Below are 23,842 nucleotides of genomic sequence, written 5' to 3' on the forward strand. Positions count from 1 at the left end.
AACTGTGATTTTGTTTGCCTTTCTTGAAATTTCCTACTTTATAACACCAATTTACTACAATGGACTATAGGGAAGCTTATGGTATAGTATTGTGGATGAAAATGAAGGAAAGAGCAAAGCTCAAGTTCACAACTAATTAAATGGAATAATGTAAACAATTTTCAAGCTAAATGAAATTAGAAAAAGAGAGATAAATGTCTTGCAATAATAGAGAGATTCCCATACCATGCAAAAACGTTTGACTTGCACTCTTCCTCCAGATTGTATGTGTTAAAATATTTTGCACCAACTCATGACAATTGTTGAAAAATCCATGTGAATTTAATGGAACGAGTTTAGTTAAAGATATTCAGATTTTTTATATTATATAAGGTGGGAATGATTGATTCCTGTGAATAACTGTGCATCATCCATGACGATTCAAGAAATTGCACCTACTAGAGAAATGTTAATGGGTGCAAGTTTTAGAAACCAAATTACAAACATATTTTGAGTTATGCTAATTTTGCAAACAAGATTGTAACTGCATCATTTTCTTTTCTTGAATTTTTTACATTATAACAAGAATTTACTGCAATGGATTGTAGGGAAGCTTATTGGATACTATTGTGCAGACAGTTGCAGAAAATAGAAAAGCTCAAGTTGATTGCTAAGGAAATGGAATGATGTAAAACAATTTCTAGCTAAATGCAATTAGAAAATGAGAGATAAACCTGTCATCAACAAATATGCAACTAGATGGAGGTAATCCTAGTTGTTTTGTAACTTCCGAGTATGCTTCAATTTCAGGTTTCCGCTTTCCTGAATTTGGATTTTTTATTTATGTTAGGCCATCAATCAAACTAATTGTAATCAAATTAATGATGAAGATTTTAGTTCCAACAAAATCACATCTACATCTAGCAACATGCCAAAAAAAATTAAGCAACCATCATTCATGAAAGTGATCTAAAGTAACCTGTTGGGAAAAACCTAGAAGGGAAATGATAATAGATAATTGTCCTCATTTCAATATTTTGAACCATAGATTATTCCTTGCTTTCTTACCAAGTGCATTTGATACATTTTGTTAAATAGAAATAATCTAGTAGTTTCCATTTTCAATGTATCGACTGATGGAAAATTCATTGCTACAGTAATTTGTGAAATCCCAGATATTGTTTAATTGACACTGATCACAAATGTTATTTGAACGTGCATGTCCACAAAAAAATAATTCATGTTTCAATTATTACACTTAAGCTAAAATAAGAAAGGAAAACCCATTCTATTAAAAAAATTCCATTGTATTTCTTTTCTTTATGGTTGGATAAAATATATCATGTTTCTTTTGCTTACATGCATGGTCCAAATATTTCCAAGCATAGAAAAAACAACAACTAGCCTCAATTAAACTGAATCTCCATCAACATGGAGTTGAGAACAATATTTAAGGTTGATATTGAAGAAACTTTTCATTTGATCTAAAATATATTTAGCTATTGAAAGTGTTCTAATAATTACTTAGACAATAATAGATGATAGTAGCAATCTCCTTCAAGGAAAACCACATGTCCTATTCAAGTAAATGCAATATTTTATGTAATAATTGGTTTAAGCTCCAAGGTAAACATTAGTTATGGAATTCTATCCTTGGAAAGTAAAGTTAATAATGATACATTGGCCACCAATAAAAATTACGTTTCTTTTGAAAGAAATGCATCTTATATTACACTCAAAGGTAAAAAGCTCAAAAAAATACCCAAATTTTCCAAAAAAAAATGTAATGTCCTCTTCCTAACTAGTTCAATAAGGTGGACCGTTAGCCTATTCAGTTTGGTTCCCGTAGGCTAATGAGTTAGGGTTAGGGAAATTTGGATGCAATTTATCCAATAGGTTCGCGGTATTAGATGTTTATTTGAGCTTTGACAATTATAATGAGTGTAATGCCTTTTTCTAGAGTGGTTTCTTTTGAGTTATCCATACTATTTTTAGTAAGTCGATTGTCGGCACCAATAGAGTCAATTGTCAATATTTCTATATTAAGATATCTCGGTGAGAACAATGGATACCATTGTCTCGATTTTTGGCATAGTCTGGTGATTTTAATTTAAATAACAATAAATTAATATTTTATAAAGTTAAATTAAATTTAACTTTAATGTTATTTATTATATTTTTAATAAAAGACAATTTGAGGCACCCATATTAAAGTTCAGTGCTAATATTTAATTAAAGGGGGCCTTTTGGACATGGACGCCCACTTTTAAGAAAGTGCTTTTATTATAATGTTTTTAAAAGGAAAATTAGAATAGGCTGAATCCCTTCTTGGAGACTATAAAAGAGAGATTGTGAGTTCATTTGCATTATGCTGGATCTGATATTTGATATTGCTTCTTGTTTTGGACGAGATTGCTCTTCTCAAGATTTGTGAGGACAAAATCCCTTACAGCCGACATTCTCCATATTGTTGAAAGACACAATCTAGAAGATTTCATGGTGTTTCATTCAAGAAACACAGTTGAGCTGATTAGTGATACATATATTCAATCTTTGTTGGATTTTACATGACATATTTATTTTTGGTGGGCTGATTGAGAGAGCTTTTAAGGAATTTGCTCTGGTTTATGCTTCCATCAGTTGGTCGTGCCCTTTTCATTGCTAGCCATACTACTTGTAGCAGGTCATACACTTCATCTTGGGACATGAGCTTTCTTGATGAGGTGTTTAAAGGTTTTATTATGTCTATCTGCACATTTGATGTAATTTTGGTCTATTGTACTTAGAGCTATATCTTTCTTGGCCAATGGAGAGGATTCTTGGGAGTTGCATTCATTTCCAGAGATTCCAGTTTGCTGATTTTGTGAACAGCTCAAGTGATTTCATTGCTGCATTTTCTGGGTATGTTTGAAATATATATGTAATGCTATTTAATGATCAAGGTTGCTTTTAAATTTGAGAAAAATTGTACCTTCAGATCAGAAATAAATTTGGAATTTTCTGCCTTGTGTATTTGTAAGTTTTGTCAAATTTCTGAGTTATTAGTTTGTTGCAAGTATTTCTTTTATTTGTACTTTATTTGCCATTCTAAAACCATTGCAAAAACAAATAAAAAACACACAAATACAGGCAAACAAGGTAGCATATTACAAAAAATAGTAAAATATATATATAGGAATTGAAAAATCCAAACCAAATTAGAATCATCTTCCACAAGTGAAAAGCTTCTATCTTGGCTGCAATATGGAGTCTTTGCAATAGATTTATTATAGAGCACGGGAATTTTGTATTGAATTCAGGGGTTTTTCCTTATATGCCATGAAGATGCGATTCCTTAGACTTATCATGGTTCTTCACTTCTCTAGTTGAAGAGAGTGCATCTAAAATCATGATTTCTTGCAAAACCATTTCTTTCAAGATATTGTAATTGATGTGGGCATGAGTTTTTTTAAGTGCAATGTCTTTGAAATACAATATGTTGAGTGCAAGTTCAGAGGTAATGTGTAATGTCCCCTTTCTAGCATTCATAGCATGATGTTGTCGTTAGCCTATTTCCACATGGTCCCATAGGCAAACCAGGACATTAAAGGGACTTAGAAGCCATTTGGCCTAGACATTTTCAGTTGCAAGTCTTTCTGAGGGGTTTTGAGGTTTGGGCATACTTACTATTTATAGTAAGTCATTCTGGACATGGCTGGACATTTAGTGGCAGCGAGATGTCAATGGTAATTGTTTAAAATCGCCAAGAAGATTTATTTGTTATTGATATGATTTATTGTGCATTGATAAAGCTATTTTATAAAGTTAAATTTAAATATTTAACTTTATTAATGCATAGACTATAGTTTGTGGGAAATATTTAAATAAAAGAGTCCCCTTTATTTTATAATACATCGAAGACAGAAGTTACATAAAGGGAGTTACGTTTTATCCCACATTGACAAAACGAAGGAATAGGCTCTTGTGAGAACATTATAAAAGAGATGGAAGAGCTTCCATTTAACATACTTGGATATGATTAATATTATGCTGTTGGATTTCTTGGAAATTTGATTTATTGGGCTTTGAGGACGAAATCCCTCTTTGCTAGCATTCTCTTTGTTGTTGGAAGACACGATCAGAAGGATTATGGGGTGTATCATCCAAAAAACACAGTGGGCTTCATTGGCGAGTTTGCATAGAGTTTTTACAAGAATTTTAAGTACAAATCAGAAGTTGGTACCTATTTCTACAGTAGCCATGCATAGTGATTTGCTACAATGTCGTGAATAGTGTTTGCTACAGTTGCCGTGAATAGTGTTTTTGCTACAGTAGCCATGAATAGTGATTTTGCTGCAGTAGTCGTGAATAGTGATCTCGCTACAGTACCGGTGAATAGTATTTTTCTAGAGTACCCATGAATATTGAAATTGCTGCAATACCACTGAGATTTAGAGTTATATGAGGATGGGGCTCAAAGGAAATTAAGAGTCGCTCTTGTTGTTGTGTGTGGACTTTGTGGAGTTTGATATGTTGTTGTTATGCCTGAATTCCCATGTCTGAAATCACTTTTAAAATTTTTCATATATGTTTGTAATCTGCTCTTGAAATATCAATAATAAAAATTCTGATTAATGGAGGATTGAATGTTGCTACTTAGTGAGTTATTTGTATGCTTTCTTGAAAATTGTTATATTCCATTTCGCATTATTATATCATGAATGGCATGTGAGAAGTTCAAACAAACATATTAGAAAAAACCATAGTTCCAGGACTCGCCGAGTCCTGGCAAGTCCTGAGCCGAGTGACCCTAGCCGAGTCTCAGGGACTCGTGACTCTCCAGGACTTGCTCTAGGCAAAAATCACTAGGAATTGGTTTTTTTGCCGAGTTCTGCCGAGTTCTGCCGAGTTTTTGCCAAGCCCTGTCAATTTTTTGCCGAGACCCAAGTCGGGTCAGCCTTGCCGAGTCCGTGCCAAGCCCGAGTCTCATTGCTATGGAAAAAACACAAACACTGAACCTTCATACAGCAGTTGAGTGCTTTCAAAAAAAAAAAAATTGGGGCATCCATTACAGTGGTATCAGAATAGAAAATCCTGCCATCCTAAAGGGGTTGAACATGAACAAACAGTGATATGACTAATTGTAGTGTACAACCATTATCACATCATTACAACACATGAATAAATAGGGCTTTGCTTAATACCGGACAAGAGGAACAAAGAGCTGCAAAGGATTAGAATATTAATGTAATATCCCGAATACTTTTTAGCACGGATGGAGTGAGGGTGGACCCAGATAAAATCAAAGCTATAGTTGAGTGGCCTACTCCTATTAATCTTAGCCAGCTCAAGGGGTTCTTTGGTCTATGTTGTTTCTACGAGAGGTTTGTGAAGGGGTTCTCACAGACAACAACTCCACTTATGGATTTGACCAGGAAGGGAGCCTTTGTATGGACAGAGACAGCTCAAAAGTGCTTTGAGCACTTCAAGCAGTTGATGACATCTTGTTTGTATTAGCACTTCTAGACTTCTCCAAACCATTTGAGTTTCAATGTGATACATCTAGAGATGGGGTGGGTGCAGTCTTAATATAGGAAAAGCATCCCATTGCTTTTGAGAGCAGGAAGCTAAGGGGAGTGGAAAAGAGATACTCTATATATGATAGGGAGATGTTGGCCATAATGCATGCATTGGCCAAATTCAGGTCTTATCTAGTTGGGGGTAAATTTGTAATTAAAATAGGTCATAACAGTATAGTGATCTTAACAATAGTGATGCAGGAGCATCGGTGTAGTTCAAACAAGCATTTGGATTTGATCCCGGTGAGACATTGATCCCGGTATTGGCCTGATATTGGTATGTTCTTACCGGTTGGTTTTGCAGTGTAAGGAGCGAAGATGAATCGAGTTGCGGGTGGTTTCCGTAACTTGCAGATTGTTGAGCGATGTTGCTTTGGGCCTTGTCCAATGTTCTCGGAGGACCGCGTGTAGTTTTATGCATTTGAAGATGTTCTTGGTGATTTGGGCCAACATGTTATCGTTTATGTAAACGATGTTCAATTTACATTCAATATGCAAGTTATATTCTATTATCTAATTTGATATTATTACTTTCTTATTGTATATATCTAACTATCTTCTTTCTTGTGGCAGATGAGAGGAACATTTAATATTTTCTATGTCCTATCTCAAGAATGCCACTTACTATAAGTATATGACAAATGAGGCACAGTCAAGCAATGCCTTGATCGGTCACGACCGATCAAGACATTACTTGATTGTGCCTTTTTGTTTATACTAACAAAAGCATGTTACGTAAATGCCAATCGGTGTGGAGTATGACCGAAGTTCATCAGTGTTTACCAAGCGCTAACACCCGATAGTATATCGGTGACTGTCAATGCTAACAGCTGATAGTTATCGGTGTGTTAGCCTTGACAACCGATAACTATCGATGTAGACTAACACACCGATAACTATCGGTGACTAACATATTACCACCCGATATGCATTCCGATATATATTACATGCACCTGGATATAATATGCAACCTGATATAATATAATATGCAATCTGATAATATATTAATCGGTGTCATCATTATTTATGTTTAATCGATATTCATCTAAATACAAGATTCATTAGATAGATGAACATGAGGAAGATACATAGTATGATTAATCAATAGTTTGTCCATATGTAAATATAGAATGGCTATCAAGGATGAATTAATTGCTTGATGGTTTTATCATAGTTATCGATATGATAAATGATTGAATGAGAGACTTCATTTATCTCTCATTCAATCATTTATCTTACCGAAGCAATTATGCATTAACACTCCCTCTTAGCTAGGTAAGATGAATATAGACAATATATTCAAGCATCATAATTTAATTGATACTGATCATTTTAGTCATCCATGGGAATCATACAACCTAATCACTTGGTATGAAGTATCACCTAAACACGTGATACTGGAGTTCATTATATCAATCTTGCAATTGACAGGATATCACCTAAGCATGTGATATCAGTATTGCCTACACGCAATACTTAAGGATAATCATATGAGAAAGATTAATTTCTCACCTTATCCTAGTTGTGATAAGTGCACTAACACTTTTATACAAATGTTTTATCACAACACAATCATGGCACATCCATGACATACCAGAGATCCAGCATGATAACTGGTTTGGACATTATAAGATCGTCACCTTATAATGTCCCCATACAAGTGTTCACTATCTTGAGAGATCGTCACCTCTTAGATGTGAACCCAGGGGATAGAATCCAAAAAATTTGTCCTAACATGACAAAGAGGTTTACACATTAAACATCTTATAGATATGCAAATATAGATTACAAAGCAATTTACCTTTCTGTCATACCTAAACCTTTTCTGAAGTGATCAACCTTCACTCTGGAAAGAGGTTTGGTCAGAATGTCTGCAGTTTGATCTCCTGTACAAACATATTCCAGTTGGATTGCATTTCTATCTACCATATCTTGCACATAGCGGTATGGAATCTCAATATGTTTGGATCTATCATGAAACACTGGGTTTACTAAAAGTTTTATGCAACTCTGATTGTCACAGTGTATAACAATGGGTTTCATAGGTTCTCCAAACAATCCTACAAGCAACTTTCTGAGCCATACTACCTCTCGGGCAGCCATAGAAGTTGCAATGTATTCCGCCTCAGTGGAACTTTGAGCTACAGAAGACTGCTTCGTGCTGATCCAAGATATCATAGCTGAACCTAGACTGAAGCAACACCCTGAAGTGCTTTTCCTATCTGTTACACTTCCAGCCCAATTTGAATCTGTAAATCCATGTAAGTCTATCTCAACCTTCTTGTATTTGAGGCCAAGGTTTAGAGCACCTTGTCGGTACCTCATAATGTGCTTCACTGCAACCAGGTGTATCTCCTTTGGTTCACACATAAACTGACTTAGAGCATTGACTGCATAACAGATATCTGGTCTTGTATTTACCAGATACATCAGGGACCCAATCATCTGTCTGTATTGAGTAGAATCAATGGGTTGTGACTCTGCTGCTGCTTCTTTAAGTTTATGTAAGTTGGTTTCCATAGGAGAGGTCATGGGTCTACAATTTAGCATTCTGAATCTCTTCAAAATATCCAAAGTGTACTTTCCTTGGTTTAGTATGATGTTGTCAGAATTCTGCCATAGTTCTAATCCTAGGAAGTAATGAAGGAATCCTAAGTCCTTCATATCAAATTCTTTAGATAGATCATTCTTACATTGTTTTATAAGTTGATCACTTCCTGTGATTAATAACTCATCAACATATAAGATCAATATTAGCATATCATCTTTATTTCTTTTGTAGTAGAGATTAGGGTCTGCATCATTTTTGGAAAAACCTAGTCCTGAGAGATAGGTGTCTATTCTTTCATACCATGCCCTGGGAGCCTGTTTGAGCCCACAGAGAGCTTTCTTGAGTCTACACACATGAGACTATGTGTCATGAATTTCAAAGCCTTCAGGTTGCTCTAGGTAGACTTCTTCTGAGATCTCGCCATTTAGGAAAGTTGTCTTAATGTCCATTTGGTGTACCTTCCATCACTTTGTTGCTGCAATGGCTAATACAACTCTTACTGAGGTATACCTGGCAACTGGTGCAAAGGTTTCTTCATAATCTATTCCTTCCCTTTGTGAGAAGCCTCTAGCTACAAATCTAGCCTTGTGTTTTTCGATACTGCCGTCTGCAGCATGTTTGATTTTGAACAACCATTTAGATGAAACCACAAATTTCTTGGTTGGTCTAGGAACAATCTCCCAAACATCGTTCTTTATAATGGATTGATACTCTTCAGACATGGCATCCTTCCATACTTGATGTTGAAGTGCATCTGATACATTGCTTGGTTCAGCTTTAGAGAGGGCATTCATAAGGGCAACATAGCTAGTAAATTTATTAGGCCTTTTGCTTTCTCTAAAGGTTCCTAAGTGAGCAGCAAACTTTTGAGCTTCTTCTACAGTTTTGGTGGCCCATAGTGGTCTTTTCTTGAGGTTTTCTCTAGGTGGACTTAAAGTTTCACTCATAGTTTCCTCAGGATTCTCCCTTCGAAGCTCAGGAGTAGGATCTCTATCTAAGTCGGGGTTAGGAATATGGACTTTAGGATCTAGAGAGCTTTGGGCTCTTTTGAAGGCTAAGTTTTCCTCAAAGATCACATCCCTACTTAGTTCAATGTTCTTTTGGCCGGGTATATATATTTTGTAGGCTTTGGAGGTTTCACTGTATCCTACAAAGATTCCTCTTTTTCCAGAGGGTTCTAATTTTAATCTTTTCTCCTTAGGTACATGAATATACGCTGGACATCCAAAAATCCTAAGGTGGTTTATATCTGGTTTTGATTTTGTAAAGACTTCTTCAGGGGTCTTGTCTTCAAGATGAGAGTGAGGACATCTGTTTTGAATGTATACTGCAGTGCTGGTTGCTTCTGCCCAAAGATTGATATTTAGATTTTGATCAAAAATCATAGCTTTGGCAACTTCAACGATTGTCTTGTTTTTCCTTTCTGCTATCCCATTTTGTTGAGGGTTGTAAGGTATTGTTAACTCCCTCTTAATCCCTGAATTTTTACAAAACTCTTTAAATAATTCTGATGTGTATTCCCCCCCATTATCAGTTCTAAGGGTTTTAATTTTGTTTCCTGAGTAGTTTTCTGTTAATGATTTGAATTCTTTAAACCTATTAAGGATCTCTTCTGATTCTTTGCATTTCAGAAAGTAGATCCAGGTTTTCCTAGAGTAGTCATCGACAAATATCACATAATACAAAAATCCCCCCAATGAATTTACAAAAATAGGTCCACATACATCAGAATGAATTAACTCTAAGACTTTACTTGTTTTCCTAGTACTACTCTGAAAGGCACCCTTAGTATTTTTGCCTAGGGCACATCCTGTGCATGCCCCTGAATGATATTGCTTTAGCTTAGGTAGACCTGTAACAAGATCTCCCATTGATGATAAAGCTCGAAAATTTAGGTGGCTTAGTCTTCTATGCCAGATTTCATTGGCATCTGTAGTTTCATGAATTAGGGCTAAATTGGGCTCTGTGCATAGCTCATATAGGTAGCCTTGTCTTTGACCAATTGTACTAGCTTTCTTGATAAATGAGTTCTTTGGCCAAGCCAACACTTTGTTGTCCATGAATGTAACTCTGTATCCATTGTCGTCTAGTGCTGATATTGAGACAAGATTCCTCTTAATGCCTGGAACATATAGCACTCCTTCAAGTTGTAATGATGCACCTGACTTCAGTTTGATGGTGCAGTTTTTAACTCCTTTGACAGGGTGTGTGGATTCATCTCCGATGGTTACCTCTTCATCATTTTTCTCTCTCGTAAAGTCTAGTACTTCTCTGAATCTTGTGATGTGTCTGGATGAGCCACTGTCAATTACCCAGGAGTTCACTTTGTTTGATGTTTGATGTGTGAGTGCTGAATAGAGCACATACTTCTCGGAGTCCTCTTCCCTTTTTTATTTTCCTGATTTGGCAAATGTGGCTTGTTTAGCTCTTTCTAGACATTTTGCAACATAGTGCCCAAATTTGTCACATCTGTAACACTGAATTTGAGAGAGGTCCCTTTTGAAAGAGTTCTTGCCATGACGACTCTTTCTCTTCGTGAATTGCTTCTTCTTGCCCTTTCTATCTGAGTTCGTAGTTAGAACTTGAAGATATTCATCTATATTCTTTTGTTTGATTCCTTTCTTATTTTGCCTTGATTCCTGTTGGAGACAGTCAGCCTTTAGTCTATCGAATTTTGGAAAGTTGTCCCTTGCACTGATGCCTTGGACGAACGTTTCCCAGATACTAGGCAACCCATCTAAAGCAATGAGGGTTAATTCTTTGCTTTGGGTCTCATATCCAAGGGTTGCTAGTTCATCTTTTAAGTTCGATATCCGCATGAAGTAGGTGTTGACTGATTCTCCTTTCATCATGGTTATATGATTTATCTCTCTTTTTAGAGCCAAGGTTCTACTGGCATTGGATATCTCAAAAGCGTCTTCGAGTGCTTTGAACATGTTGAAGGCTGATTCGTGTTTCTTTATGATGGGCATAATATTGTTCCTTACCCCATCAACTATTATTTTGATAGCCTTCTCATTTCCTTCACTCCAAATTGCTTGATCAGGTTCAATCTCAGGTTCTTTGGATTCAGTCTTTACAAATGATTCAACTTTGTTATCTTTTAGTATCATTTGAATTCTGAATTTCCATGCGGAGAAATCGTCACCTCCTGCAAGTCTGTCTTCAAATCTGATAGCGCTGGCCATTGATAGGATTGTGATGTTGAATATATACTTGATTTGAATTTTACGTAAAATTGAACAGCCTCGGGTTCAATTTAACTATAGCTCTGATACCATGTAAATGATGTTCAATTTACATTCAATATGCAAGTTATATTCTATTATCTAATTTGGTATTATTACTTTCTTATTGTATATATCTAACTATCTTCTTTCTTGTGGCAGATGAGAGGAACATTTAATATTTTCTATGTCCTATCTCAAGAATGCCACTTACTATAAGTATAAGACAAATGAGGCACGGTCAAGCAATGCCTTGATCGGTCATGACCGATCAAGACATTACTTGATCGTGCCTTTTTGCTTATACTAACAAAAGCATGTTAGGTAAATGCCAATCGATGTGGAGTATGACCGAAGTTCATCGATGTTTACCAAGCGCTAACACCCGATAGTATATCGGTGACTGTCAATGCTAACAACCGATGGTTATCGGTGTGTTAGCCTTGACAACCAATAACTATCGGTGTAGACTAACACACCGATAACTATCGGTGACTAACATATTACCACCCGATATGCATTCCGATAGATATTACATGCACCCCGATATAAAATGCAACCTGATATAATATAATATGCAATCCGATAATATATTAATCGGTGTCATCATTATTTATGTTTAATCGATATTCATCTAAATACAAGATTCATTAGATAGATGAACATGAGGAAGATACATAGTATGATTAATCAATAGTTTGTCCATATGTAAATATAGAATGGCTATCAAGGATGAATTAATTGCTTGATGGTTTTATCATAGTTATCAATATGATAAATGATTGAATGAGAGACTTCATTTATCTCTCATTCAATCATTTATCTTACCGAAGCTATTATGCATTAACAGTTAACACATTTCATCATGAACCGGTTGGTCTTTGGCCGACTTGATCGAGTTGTTATCGCTTGCGGATGGTATAAAGGGAAATCTTAGAGATTCATTTTGGAGGACAGAGGTCCGAGGAAGAAGAGATCAAGCGAAGATGTTTCCGGAGAGATTCTGGTCTGGGGAGATTGAAGTCCGGAGGGATTGAGGTCTGGATCAATGCAGAACAATGCAGACCGTTACCGGAGGCCGATTTGTTAAGCAGAAGATCTGCGAAACTTAGATTTGTGTTGTATGGATTATTTTGTAATCCTGGGCTGCGGTCCAGCATGTGTAGCCGTTGAAGGCTTATGTAATTCATTAAATGGATATAGTGATTGATTTATCTGGTTACCGGTTATATCATGTGTTACTTCTACCGGTTATATCTGTTTACCGGTTAGATCTTGTGTTGTGTTACCGATTGCCGGTATCTTGCATGGTATTTTGTGTTATAGGCTGCAAGGCGGGGATGTCCTTCATTGGATCTCCCTACCTTGATTGCATCAGATAGGTAGCAAAAGTGGATCACCAAACTACAGGCATATGATTTTGACATCGAGTATGTCAAAAGGAAGAAGAATGTAGTGGCTGATGCATTTTCTAGGAGACCGCATGTATGCTCCCTGGTTGAGATTTCAGCAAACTGGAAGGAGAAAATAATAGCCGAATATGCTAAGGATCAGTGGGCAACAGATTTGATAGAGGGATCTGTACAGGATGATAGATATGTGATGGTTAATGACCATATCCTATACAAGGAAAGGATTTATTTGATACCTTCGTCACACATCAAAGGTACTATATTGAGGACATTCCACGATGCACCTATGGCTGGACATCCCGGGTTCTTTAAAACATACCGACAGATTCATGAGAGGTTTACTTGGAGAGGACTCAAGGATGATGTGCAAAGATATGTTAGAGAATGTCCAGTTTGCCAGCAGAATAAAGATGAGCATACCCCTCCAACTGGATTACTACAGCCTTTACCCATTCCTAACAGGAAATGGGAGAGCATTTCGATGGATTTTATCACAAGCCTACCCAAGTTGCAGGGTCGAGATTGTGTTGATGTGGTGGTGGACAGGCTAACGAAATATGCTCATTTCTTTGCTATTACATCAACCAACACAACAACATAGGTGGCAAACTTGTTTTCTCAAGAGGTGTTTTGGCTTCATGGGATGCCTAAGAACATATTCAGCAACAGGGACAGTAAGTTTCTAAGTCTATTTTGGTAGGAACTTTTCAAATTGAGTGGGACTAACCTCACTCCTAGCACTAGCTACCACCCACAGATAGATAGAGATTGTTAATAAGTGGGTTGAGGGGTACTGCTTGAATCAGATGCCTTTATTTAGGTGAGTATTGTTATAATACTACCTATCACATGTCGATCATGTTGGAGTAATAAGGTTATTTACTTAATTAATTATATCATATTGATTTATTAATTAAGTCACCTTTTACTTTATTTTCACTTAAGCTAAACTTAGGAACATTAATAATTAATTCATTATTAATTATTAATTACTCATTCTAGGGTTTTCACTTTTAGGTTTTGATCTCCTTCTATAAGGATTGGTCCCTTTGTAATCATTAAGTATTTTAGATAATCAATATGATGTTTGCCTTTGTTTTGCCTTCATACCTTTCTCTTGCGTGTGTGACTTGGTTTGCACACCCTTTGTATTTGCTTGTACTTTCATGTTTGCATGTTCAAATGTTCTTGGTTCTTATCATGCACTACATTTTGGCATTCGGATTCAGTGTACCTATCATACCTCTCCCTTGTTAGCATTATGAGAGGGTTTCTACAGTTGGTGCTAATGCTTCTTTGGTTTTGCGTTGGAGTGAGCTATGTATTCAGTATTTGTTCCTATGTACTAGGCGGATGCAGCGGCTGGTTACCCATGGATTTCGGTGAGATGGAGCACTTACCACATGGACACTCTTGCATTCCTATTTCTGGAGGCGACCTTCCATTTTTCACTTGATCAATTCTTTAGACTATTGGCACCTGTATTTTCAACTAGCATTTTTTTCTTGCATGGTTGAGTAGTGTCGTTGGGGTCACTCGTGCAGATTCATGTGCCATCTACATCTTTGACTACCGGATGTTTTGCCTTTGTTTGCCATCTGATTATTCGAGTAGTGTTGTTGGGGGCACTCATGCAGATTGTTGTCTTCTTGATCCTGATCATCCTTTGTTTCAAAGGAGGTTCTTATTTCAACATCTTAGCAGTCATTCTATGATAGTGTTTGCAACTTCTTCATGCTTCAATGTTTCTTCATGCTCGTCTTTTATTCCTAACTTTTGGAACATTCTTGTTTGGAGGCTTCTTAGTCCTTCACTTGTGTTTCTCTTCTTGGAGAGAAGTTTTGTTCCCACAAGGTTTTCTCCTTTTCTCCACTTTACAGATTTCATTGTACTTGGGTACCTCATTTGGCTTTGTTGCCGAGACCCATTTTTTGCTTTCATGCATCTAGTCCTTAGTGTTTTTAGCTTCTCCCTAAGTTCATCTTAAGGGGGGGAGAAGGGGTGTTGGAGTAATAAGGTTATTTACTTAATTAATTAAATCATATTGATTTATTAATTAAGTCACCTTTTACTTTATTTTCACTTAAGCTAAACTTAGGTACATTAATAATTAATTAATTATTAATTATTAATTACTCATTAGAGGGTTTTTACTTTTAGGTTTTGATCTCCTTTTATAAGGATTGATCCCTTTGTAATCATTAAGTATTTGAGATAATCAATATGATTTATCTTTCTGAATCAATAATCATTTGGCCTCCATAGCTATTTGCTTCTCTCTTGCTTCGTGACAGGTGTTTGATTGCAGGTGATCTTGAAAGAAGTGGGGTTGAGCAATCAACTCCAATAGATCAGGATGTCTCCGTTCATGGCGTTATATGGGTATGAAGCTCCTAGCTTCATAGATCTTTTTGGAGATAGACGGGTACCGAGTGCACGGAATTAGCTAAAGGACAACCAGGATATTCTAAGATCACTTAAGGAGAATATTCAACAGGCTCAGAATCAACATAAGTTATATGCTGACCAACACAGAGTGGAACGCAGTTTCGAGGTTGGGGATATGGTATACTTAAGACTTCAGCCCTACAGGCAGTCTCCAATTAAGAAGAGTGGACCGAAGAAGTTGAAACCAAGATTCTATGGGTCGTTCAGAGTTGCACGTCGCATTGGCAAGGTGGCATATGAGATGGAGTTACCAACAAACAACAAGGTGCATAATGTGTTCCATGTCTCCAGGCTGAAGAAAGCTCTTGGCCACAGTGTTATTCCATCTGCAGATTTGCCCCCTCTAGATGAAGAGGGTAAGTTGATATTGATTCTTGAGGCTATCATTGATACCAGGGAGACAACACTCAAGAGAAGACTCATCAAGGAGTACCTAGTCAAGTGGAGGAACCTACCAATGGAGGATGCTACATGAGCAGATATTGCAACATCTAGAGTTGAAATTGCTTGAGGACAAGCAATTTTGGGAAGGGTGGACTGTAATGTCCTCTTTCTAGCATTCATAGCATGATGTTGTCATTAGCCTATTTCTCCATGGTCCTGTAGGCTAGCCAGGATATTAAAGGGACTTAGAGGCCATTTGGCCTAGACAGTTTCAGTTGCAGGTCTTTCTGAGGGGTTTTGAGGCAGATTTGGACATACAAACTATTTATAGTAAGTCATTCTAGAGATGGCTGGACATTCAGTGGCAGCAACATGTCGATGGTAATTGTTTAAAATCGACAAGAAGATTTATTTATTATTGATATGATTTATTGTGCATTGATAAAGCTATTTTATAAAGTTAAATTTAAATATTTAACTTTATTAATGCATAGACTATAGTTTGTGGGAAATATTTAAATAAAAGTCCCTTTATTTTATAATACATCGGAGACATAAGTTACATAAATGGAGGTACGTTTTATCCCACATTGAAAAAACGAACATTATAAAAGAGATGGAAGAGCTTCCATTTAGCATGCTTGGAAAAAACAAAAATTGATAATTTTTTCACATGTTTGGGCCTCTTTTGTTAGTCTAGCCGAGTTTTTAAAAGAAACTCGCCGATTTTTTGCAAAAACACTCAGCGATTACTCGGCGAGTTTTTGAAACTCTGCGAGTGTTCCATCTATGGTGCTAACGATCACCTCGGCACTATATGGTCTCACCCTCCCAGGTTGGGCTCTCGGTGATCAAAAAGTGGAGGGTTGCTTTTAGATGTATGGATTATTTCTCTAACCTTAACAAGTTATGGTGTTTGCGTTGTAATTCTTATTGCTAAAAACCAAAAAAAAATTAAGGGGTATATTACAGTGGTATCAAAGTTGGTTTTCTTGCCAGCCTGTGAATTTTAGAGTGGTCAGAGTTCTCCATGAGTGACAAAGACGTCTGTTACTACAACAGAGAATAGAGGAGACAGCAGTTTCAGATTCCATTAGTGCCGGAAGAAGATACCTTTTTCAGAGGTATTGAGAAATAGAGGGAAGGAAGTGGATTCTGCAGATTTAGTAAATTCCATGGCAGAGAAGGCTGCAGAACAGAATAAGGCACTTGACAAAAAGGCTGAGAGACAGTTTAAAGCCATGATGGATCTAATGTCTCAATTGTTGGCCAAGCTTAACCAGAATGTTGTTGGGACCTCTAATCAACCCAACAATGGACCGGAGGCTAGCACTTCTAATGCTCCTGGACGAAATGGAAATGGGATTAATAATGGGAGCAAAGTGGAGGTTCAGTTCCAAGACCTTTGCAACCTGTCTTCCTACCAAGAGAAGCACAACAAGCTGAAATTGAGATACCTACAACTGATGAGGTAAGGAACAGCTATATGGAGTATGCTTCTCTCCCTGCAGAGCTCCGAGATATCCTCACCTTGGATCAGTTCATGAATCAAAAAATGAAGCGAGGAAGGAGGAAATGACAACATATTTTTTGCCCCAAGAGATTATCACCAAGCTCTTGGAAGGGTGACTCTAGCACATTTTGATGGAAGCAATAAGAGCACAGCTAGAGCGTGGGTGTAGAAGTTGGACAATTATTTGTCCTTGAGGCCTATGCCTAAAGAAGACGCCATCAAGTTTGCCACTTTGCACTTGGATGGTGTTGCCCACGAATGGTGGTACCATGGGTTGGTCACCCTTGATCATAACTTGATCACCACATATGCTGATTTCACCAACAAACTTATTGAAAGGTTTGATACCAAGGACCCGGAGGTGAAATTTAAAGAACTTGCTCAACTCAAACAGCAAGGTTCTTTGGACACTTTCATAACTGAGTTTCAAAGCCTTTCAGTTATGGTTAGTAGCATCTCGAAGAAGAGGTTAGTGGTCCTATTTACTGAGGGACTTGAAGAACCGTTGAAAGGTTGGGTAAAAGCCTTTGACCTGCCATCTTAGCTGATGCAATCAAGAAGGCTGGAAGCATGGAATTGGCTGCCCCAAAGAAAAAATTTCAATCCAAACCTTTCCCTTTCCGAAAGGATAAGAAGAAGTTTCCTTCACGAATGGATGATGAGCTTCATCAAGAGCTCCGGAGGAAGAATCTTTGCTACTCTTGCAGAAAACCTTGGGCCTGAGGACATAAGTGTCATGGGAAGGGCAATTTGCATCAAATGCAGTGCTATTCTACTGATGGATCAGATTTTGAAATGTCAAAACAATATACTGAAATTGAGGACAGCGAGTATGAAGAGGCTCCCGAAGGGCCTGAAACTGAGTCAAAAGATAGAGGAGTGGTTGCTCAACTCTTGAGCATTCACAAGAATGAGTCCTTTAGAGTTTGGGGTGTGATAGGACAGCATCGTGTCATTGCTCTCATTGACACAGGACCAACTCATAATTTCATTGATGAGAGAGTTGTTGCAAAGAGGGGGTTGGTGGCAGAGGAAGTAGAAGGTTTCAAAGTCATGGTAGCTGATGGCTCCACTATATCTTGCAACCGAATGATTTCCAACATGTCTCTAAAGTTGGGAAACCATGAGATTCGAGATGATTTCTTTGTGGTTAGCATTGGAGGGACTAATGATGTAGTCCTTGGGATTCAAGGGCTAAGATCTCTTGGTGAGATCACATTAAATTTGCAAACCACGGAGCTGAAATTCATGTCCGATGGGAAAAAAGTGGTATTGAGAGGAATGTCAAATGGAGGACTTAGAGTTGTTTCATTGAAGAGGATGGAGAGGCTGATCCGCCATGACCAAGTGGAGTGGGCAGCAGAGTGTTTGATAATGCCGTCAAATCCTTTGGAAGACAAGGGCAGCTACTCTGCAGACATTCAAGCATTGATTACAGAAAAAAGTAAGGTCTTTGGGAAACCACCACTTGATAGATCTCCTGAGATCAAGGTCATGCCTTCCAAATCACCAGAAAAGAAACGGAGCTATCCCAAAGACATTCAAGCTTTGATCACCAAGAGGAGTAAGGTGTTTGAAAATCCTCCTCTTGGAAGACCTCCTGAAAGAGGGACTGAGCATATCATTGAGTTGGAAGGAGCAAAATTGGTAATGATTACTCCTTACTGCTACCCCAAGAAGCAAAAGGATGAGATCGTGAAAGCAATCCAAGAGCTGCTTGATATGGGTTACATACGGCCAAGCAAGAGCCCATTTGCTTCGGCTGTCATCTTGGTAAAAAAGAAGGATGGGACCATGCGCATGTGCGTGGACTACCAAGCCTTGAATCAGAAAACTATTAAGAATTGGTATCCTATCCCAAGAATTGATGACCTCATTGATGAGCTACATGGTGCAGTGTTCTTCTCAAAGATCGATCTCAGATCCTGGTATCATCAGATTAGGGTGAGAGCTTCAGATGTTGAGAAGACTGCTTTCAGATGCAACTTTGGGCATTTTGAGTTCCTATTCATGCCCTTTGTCTTGACTAACGCCCCTGCCACATTCCAGTCATGAATGAACAAAATCTTCCGGAAATAGTTGAGGAAGTTTGTGCTCGTAATCTTTGATGACATACTCATATTCAACAAGTCTTGGAAGGAGAACTTACAACACTTGGATGAAGTGTTGAGCATATTGGAATCCGAGTCCCTATTTGCAAAGGAGTCCAAATGTGAATTGGAACCAAAGAATTGCTCTACCTTGGTCACATTATCAGTGCAGGAGGTGTGAAGGTAGACCTTGAAAATATTAGAGCTATCATTGATTGGCCTCCTCCTGAGAACATAACACACTTAAAAGGATTCTTGGGTCTTTGTGGTTTTTATCGTAAGTTTGTGAAGGGATACTCTCAGTTGACTGCCCCCCTCACAGATCTTACAAGGAAAGGTGCTTTTGAGTGGTCAGAAAAGGCATAGACAGTATTTGATCAGTTTAAGGGGGTCATGAGCTCCTACCCTGTTTTGGCTCTACCTGATTTCACCAAGCCTTTTGAACTGCAGTGTGATGCATCAGTGCAGTCCTTATGCAAGACAAGCATCCTATAGTCTTTGAAAGTAGGAAGTTGAGAGGACCTGAAAGGCTATATTCAATATATGACAAAGAGATGCTTGCCATAATGCATGCCCTTGCAAAGTTCAGGCAGTATCTTGTGGGGAGTAAGTTCGTTGTTAAGACTGATCATAACAGTCTTAAACAATTCATGCACCAGAAAGACTTGAACAAGAGGCAGCAAAAGTGGGTGAGTAAGCTACAGGCTTACGACTTTGATATCGAGTATGTCAAAAGAACGGATAACATTGTGGTTGATGCTCTGTCCAGAAGGCCCCACCAGAGCTCACTGTGTGAGCTTACTGCTGATTGGAGGGAGTTGTTGCTTGCTGATTATGCTAAAAATCAGTTTGCAACCAGCATCATAGAGGGTACTTTTCATGATGAAAAGTACAAATTGGTTGAGGGGTTGATTCTATACAAGGGAAGGATCTTCATTGTGGCTGAATCTAAGCTGAAGAAGAAGATTTTGATGACTTTCCATGACATTCCCCTTGCTGGTCACCAAGGTTACTTCAAGACTTACAGACAGATCCAAGAGAGGTTTTCTTGGAAGGGGCTGAAAAATGATGTCTTGAGGTACATTAAGGAGTGCCATGCATGTCAAAGAAACAAAGATGAACACACTCTACTCGCTGGTTTGTTACAACCCTTGCCCATTCCCAGTCAAAAATGGGAAAGTGTATCCATGGACTTCATCACTGGTTTGCCATGGGCTCAGGGGAAGGATTGTATATATGTGGTGGTGGATAGACTAACTAAGTTTGCTCACTTTTTCGCCATCACCAACTCATTTAGAGCAACTCAAGTTGCTGAAGTGCTCTTTTGGGAGGTGTTCAGGTTACATGGATTGCCAAAGAACATTGTGAGTGATAGGGACAACAAGTTCCTAAGTGCCTTTTGGCAGGAGATTTTTAGATTATGTGGTACTGTGCTCACTCCCAGCACAAGTTATCACCCACAAACTGATGGGCAGACCGAGATAGTGAATAAGTGGTTGGAAGGATATCTCAAAAACTACGTCTCGGAGCAGCAGAATGCTTGGGTGAGATGGATTCACCTAGGGGAGTGTTGTGACGTTTTCACACATCGCCCCATTGCAAATGGGGACCCTTGCTTTTTTTTGCTTTTTAGGGTTTGTTTTTTTTTAGGTCTTTTAGGGTTTTGTCAGTTGGCTTTTGCATTTTTGAGTGCTATCGGGGATATCAATAGGATAGAAGGTCCTGCTGGAGTGAAGTCCTGATCCTGAAAATTTGGCTAAGTCTGGAATGTCCTGATCCTAAATTTGGCTAAGTCTGAAAACTGAAAAACCTCAAAAAACTAGATTTTGCAATATAACTCCTGGAGGTCTGAAACCACTCTCAAACATCCTGAAAGTATATATACTTCAATGTTATATTCCATAAAAATTATCCTGATAGAGAGTTCAAAAAGTCAAATTTCGCTCCTGTCCTTCACTGAGGATCCAGAGCGAATTTCGCTCCTGTCCCTCTCCAAGGGACCAAGGCAAAGCGCTCCTGTCCCTCACCAAGGGTCCAGGGCGAAAAGGCTTATTTGAGTCATTCCTGACCTTGTTTGGTCAGATTGAAACATCAAAGGCATGGTGAAGGACGAAATGAGCATGATAGAGCATCCGGACTTGATCAAAGACAATGAAATGGAGTTTTTGTCTACAAAGGTGAAAGCGCTCCTGTCCCTTACCAAGGGACCAGAGCGATTTTCTTTATATACACATTTTTAGACCTTTCTTAGACTTGAACTCTTATTCATGGCGTGTAACAAGATGATATCTTCCTTGGCCAAGACATTTCATGGTGAAAAGTGAAGCATTTTGGCCTAGAAGACAAAATTCGCTCCTGTCCCTCACTGAAGGACCGGAGCTTGAATTCCAAATTTGCATTATCCTTGCAAGATTTAAGTGATTTCGCGGTTTGAAGAGGTCAAGGGAAGTATGTTTTGCCCGTTGAATATAACTTGAGTAGGCCACAAAGAAGAGAATCGACCCAAATGGCAGAAGGCGCTCCTGTCCCTCTCCAAGGGACCAGAGTGATTTTCTCACAAGACAAATTTCTGGCAAAGGTAAAACAAGTTTCATGTTTGAGATGAATGAAGGAAGGCATAATCGGTCCATTGAAGATAATTTTGAAAATTAGCAAAACATAAGTGAGCTCATAATTGCCAAGGCGCTCCTGTCCCTCTCCAAGGGACCAGAGCGAAGTTATCAACATTCATTATTTTTTGCCTTATTTTAGCAAATCGCACTAGATGCCAAGTTCGCTAAAAAGCTTTGAAATATTTTAAAAATTTTAATTAAATTTGCATTTAATGAAAAACGCATAGCATTTAATAATTAATTTTAAGCCTTGGAAAATCGTTTTTTTTAATTAATTGAGGCATTTGAAATTAATTATTATTAAATTAAAATTAAAAGATGAAGCACTTGAGGTATTATTTTTATTCATTTTATCAAGTCGGCCTCTTCTTTTTTTTTTAATTTTATTTATTTTTTTGCCTTTACTTGCAAGGTCGGCCTCATAGGTAAGTGGAAGGTGAGCGCTCTATATATTGGAGGTGTTTTTTCACAATTCAAATCATTCTTGCATTATCTCTCATGCGAACTTGAAGAGCAATTTGAGGAGGGCGAAATTCATCTCGAAAGCTATTGGAGAGGAGAATTTCTTCCTAGATTGGAGGATAATTTCCAGATTTTTGAAGACATTTGAAGGCGAATTTCCAGATCTTGAAGAAGCTAGTGGAAGGTGGAGTTCTTTTCCAAGCTAAAGGAGGTGCATTTTATCCAAGGGAGAGCTTTGATCTACACTTTGCCTAGCAAAATTCATCTATTTTTACATCATTTTTTAGAATTAATTCCCAAGTGGAGGTATGGCGTAATCACCTTGGCACCATTTTTGAAGATTTAAATTTTGCTTTGAAAATCCTAAATTAGGAAATGATAACTCAAGATTTATCATGAGGTTTCCTAATTAAAATCTTGAATCTTCCTTTTAAAGTTTAATTTTTAGATTTCAAGATATATTACTAATTTTGAAATGTTGTGTAGGTGTCAAGATGGCGACTCCCAAGCTCGAAAGATCTACAAGTCGGCAGGTTCTCATCAAGGACAATCAAGCAAGGACAAGGGCGACCTCCTCCAGCCTAGCATCGACAAGGACGGCCTTCTTTGGACTAACGTCATCAAGGGCGACTTCTCCAATCCAGTATTCCAAGGCGAGGTACATCAATCATCCTGCACATCAAGGACACAAGAAGTTAGAACAAGGGTTCGTTGAAGAAGCAGATAGTTCCAGATGAATTAATTAAAGCTAGCTTCTCAACAACATCAAGTTGAATATTTACCAAGTTACAAGTGTCAGACGAGGTGGCATCCTAGTCATCATTTCTCCAGTCGGATTGGTCCACCTCAGCATGTCCAGATTCAATGTACCTAACTCATGGAAGGTGGCACAAACTCCGATGTACCTACCCCGGCTATCCATTGGTCGATTTTTCCAGAGAGGACATGTGTCCAAGCAATACAATTTTATCATTGGTCAAGCATTAAATGTTATGTAATGGTTGTAACAAACCTTAATTAGGGTTTTCATTATTGAATCTTGGCCATTGATCTCAAATTGATCTTAGCCATCGAATTGTATTGTGGGCACTATATAAGCCCTAACATTTCATTTGTAAAGGCAATAGAATAGAATAGGAGTTGGAAGCAGTTAGAAAGGAGTTAGTGAATAGAGAGTAGTTAGCTAGTTGATAGAATAGCAATTAGAGTAGAGTAGAGAGAGAAGGCAAAGGTTGTTGCCAAGATGATGTTGTAAGAGACTTGTAAAACTTCATTGAAGAAATGGTGAAATTTATGGGTCGATTCGACAATTTGCATGGTCTTTATACTTCTCATATTTGATTTCATGTTATTAGATGAGTGAAAGAAATGTGCTTGATTGATGGTGAAATTCGTATATCCATACTACTAGCAGTTTGTTGATTGCAAACTTGCCTTGCGTAGTCAACTGGAATCATTCAGCTTAAGCTTAACTTCAATTGTCGCTTCTTCATCGATATGCATCAACCTGATGGTGTCTATGCCTGCAGTGATGATTTGAACATCATAAAGCTTTCCTTCGAAGATCGCACTAACCTTGTGGAGATGGTCCTGGGATGTCAAAACA

General features: G+C 37.8%; 1 protein-coding gene across 2 annotated transcripts in view; it reads right to left on the bottom strand.

The window, feature by feature from the left end:
* LOC131049807 (flavin mononucleotide hydrolase 1, chloroplatic) overlaps positions 1 to 23,842 on the bottom strand; it is a 187,833-nt gene that overhangs the window by 56,035 nt on the left and 107,956 nt on the right. Inside the window, exon 6 of one of the 2 annotated variants that reach the window (XM_057983884.2) lies at positions 714 to 801. The exons of the other annotated variant lie outside the window; for it this stretch is intronic. Coding sequence (XP_057839867.2) covers positions 714 to 801 — 88 coding nt within the window. The remainder of the gene's footprint in view (positions 1 to 713; positions 802 to 23,842) is intronic. 2 annotated transcript variants of the gene reach the window in all.

Source organism: Cryptomeria japonica, chromosome 7 (genome assembly GCF_030272615.1).
Source record: "Cryptomeria japonica chromosome 7, Sugi_1.0, whole genome shotgun sequence".
Taxonomy (NCBI): domain Eukaryota; kingdom Viridiplantae; phylum Streptophyta; class Pinopsida; order Cupressales; family Cupressaceae; genus Cryptomeria; species Cryptomeria japonica.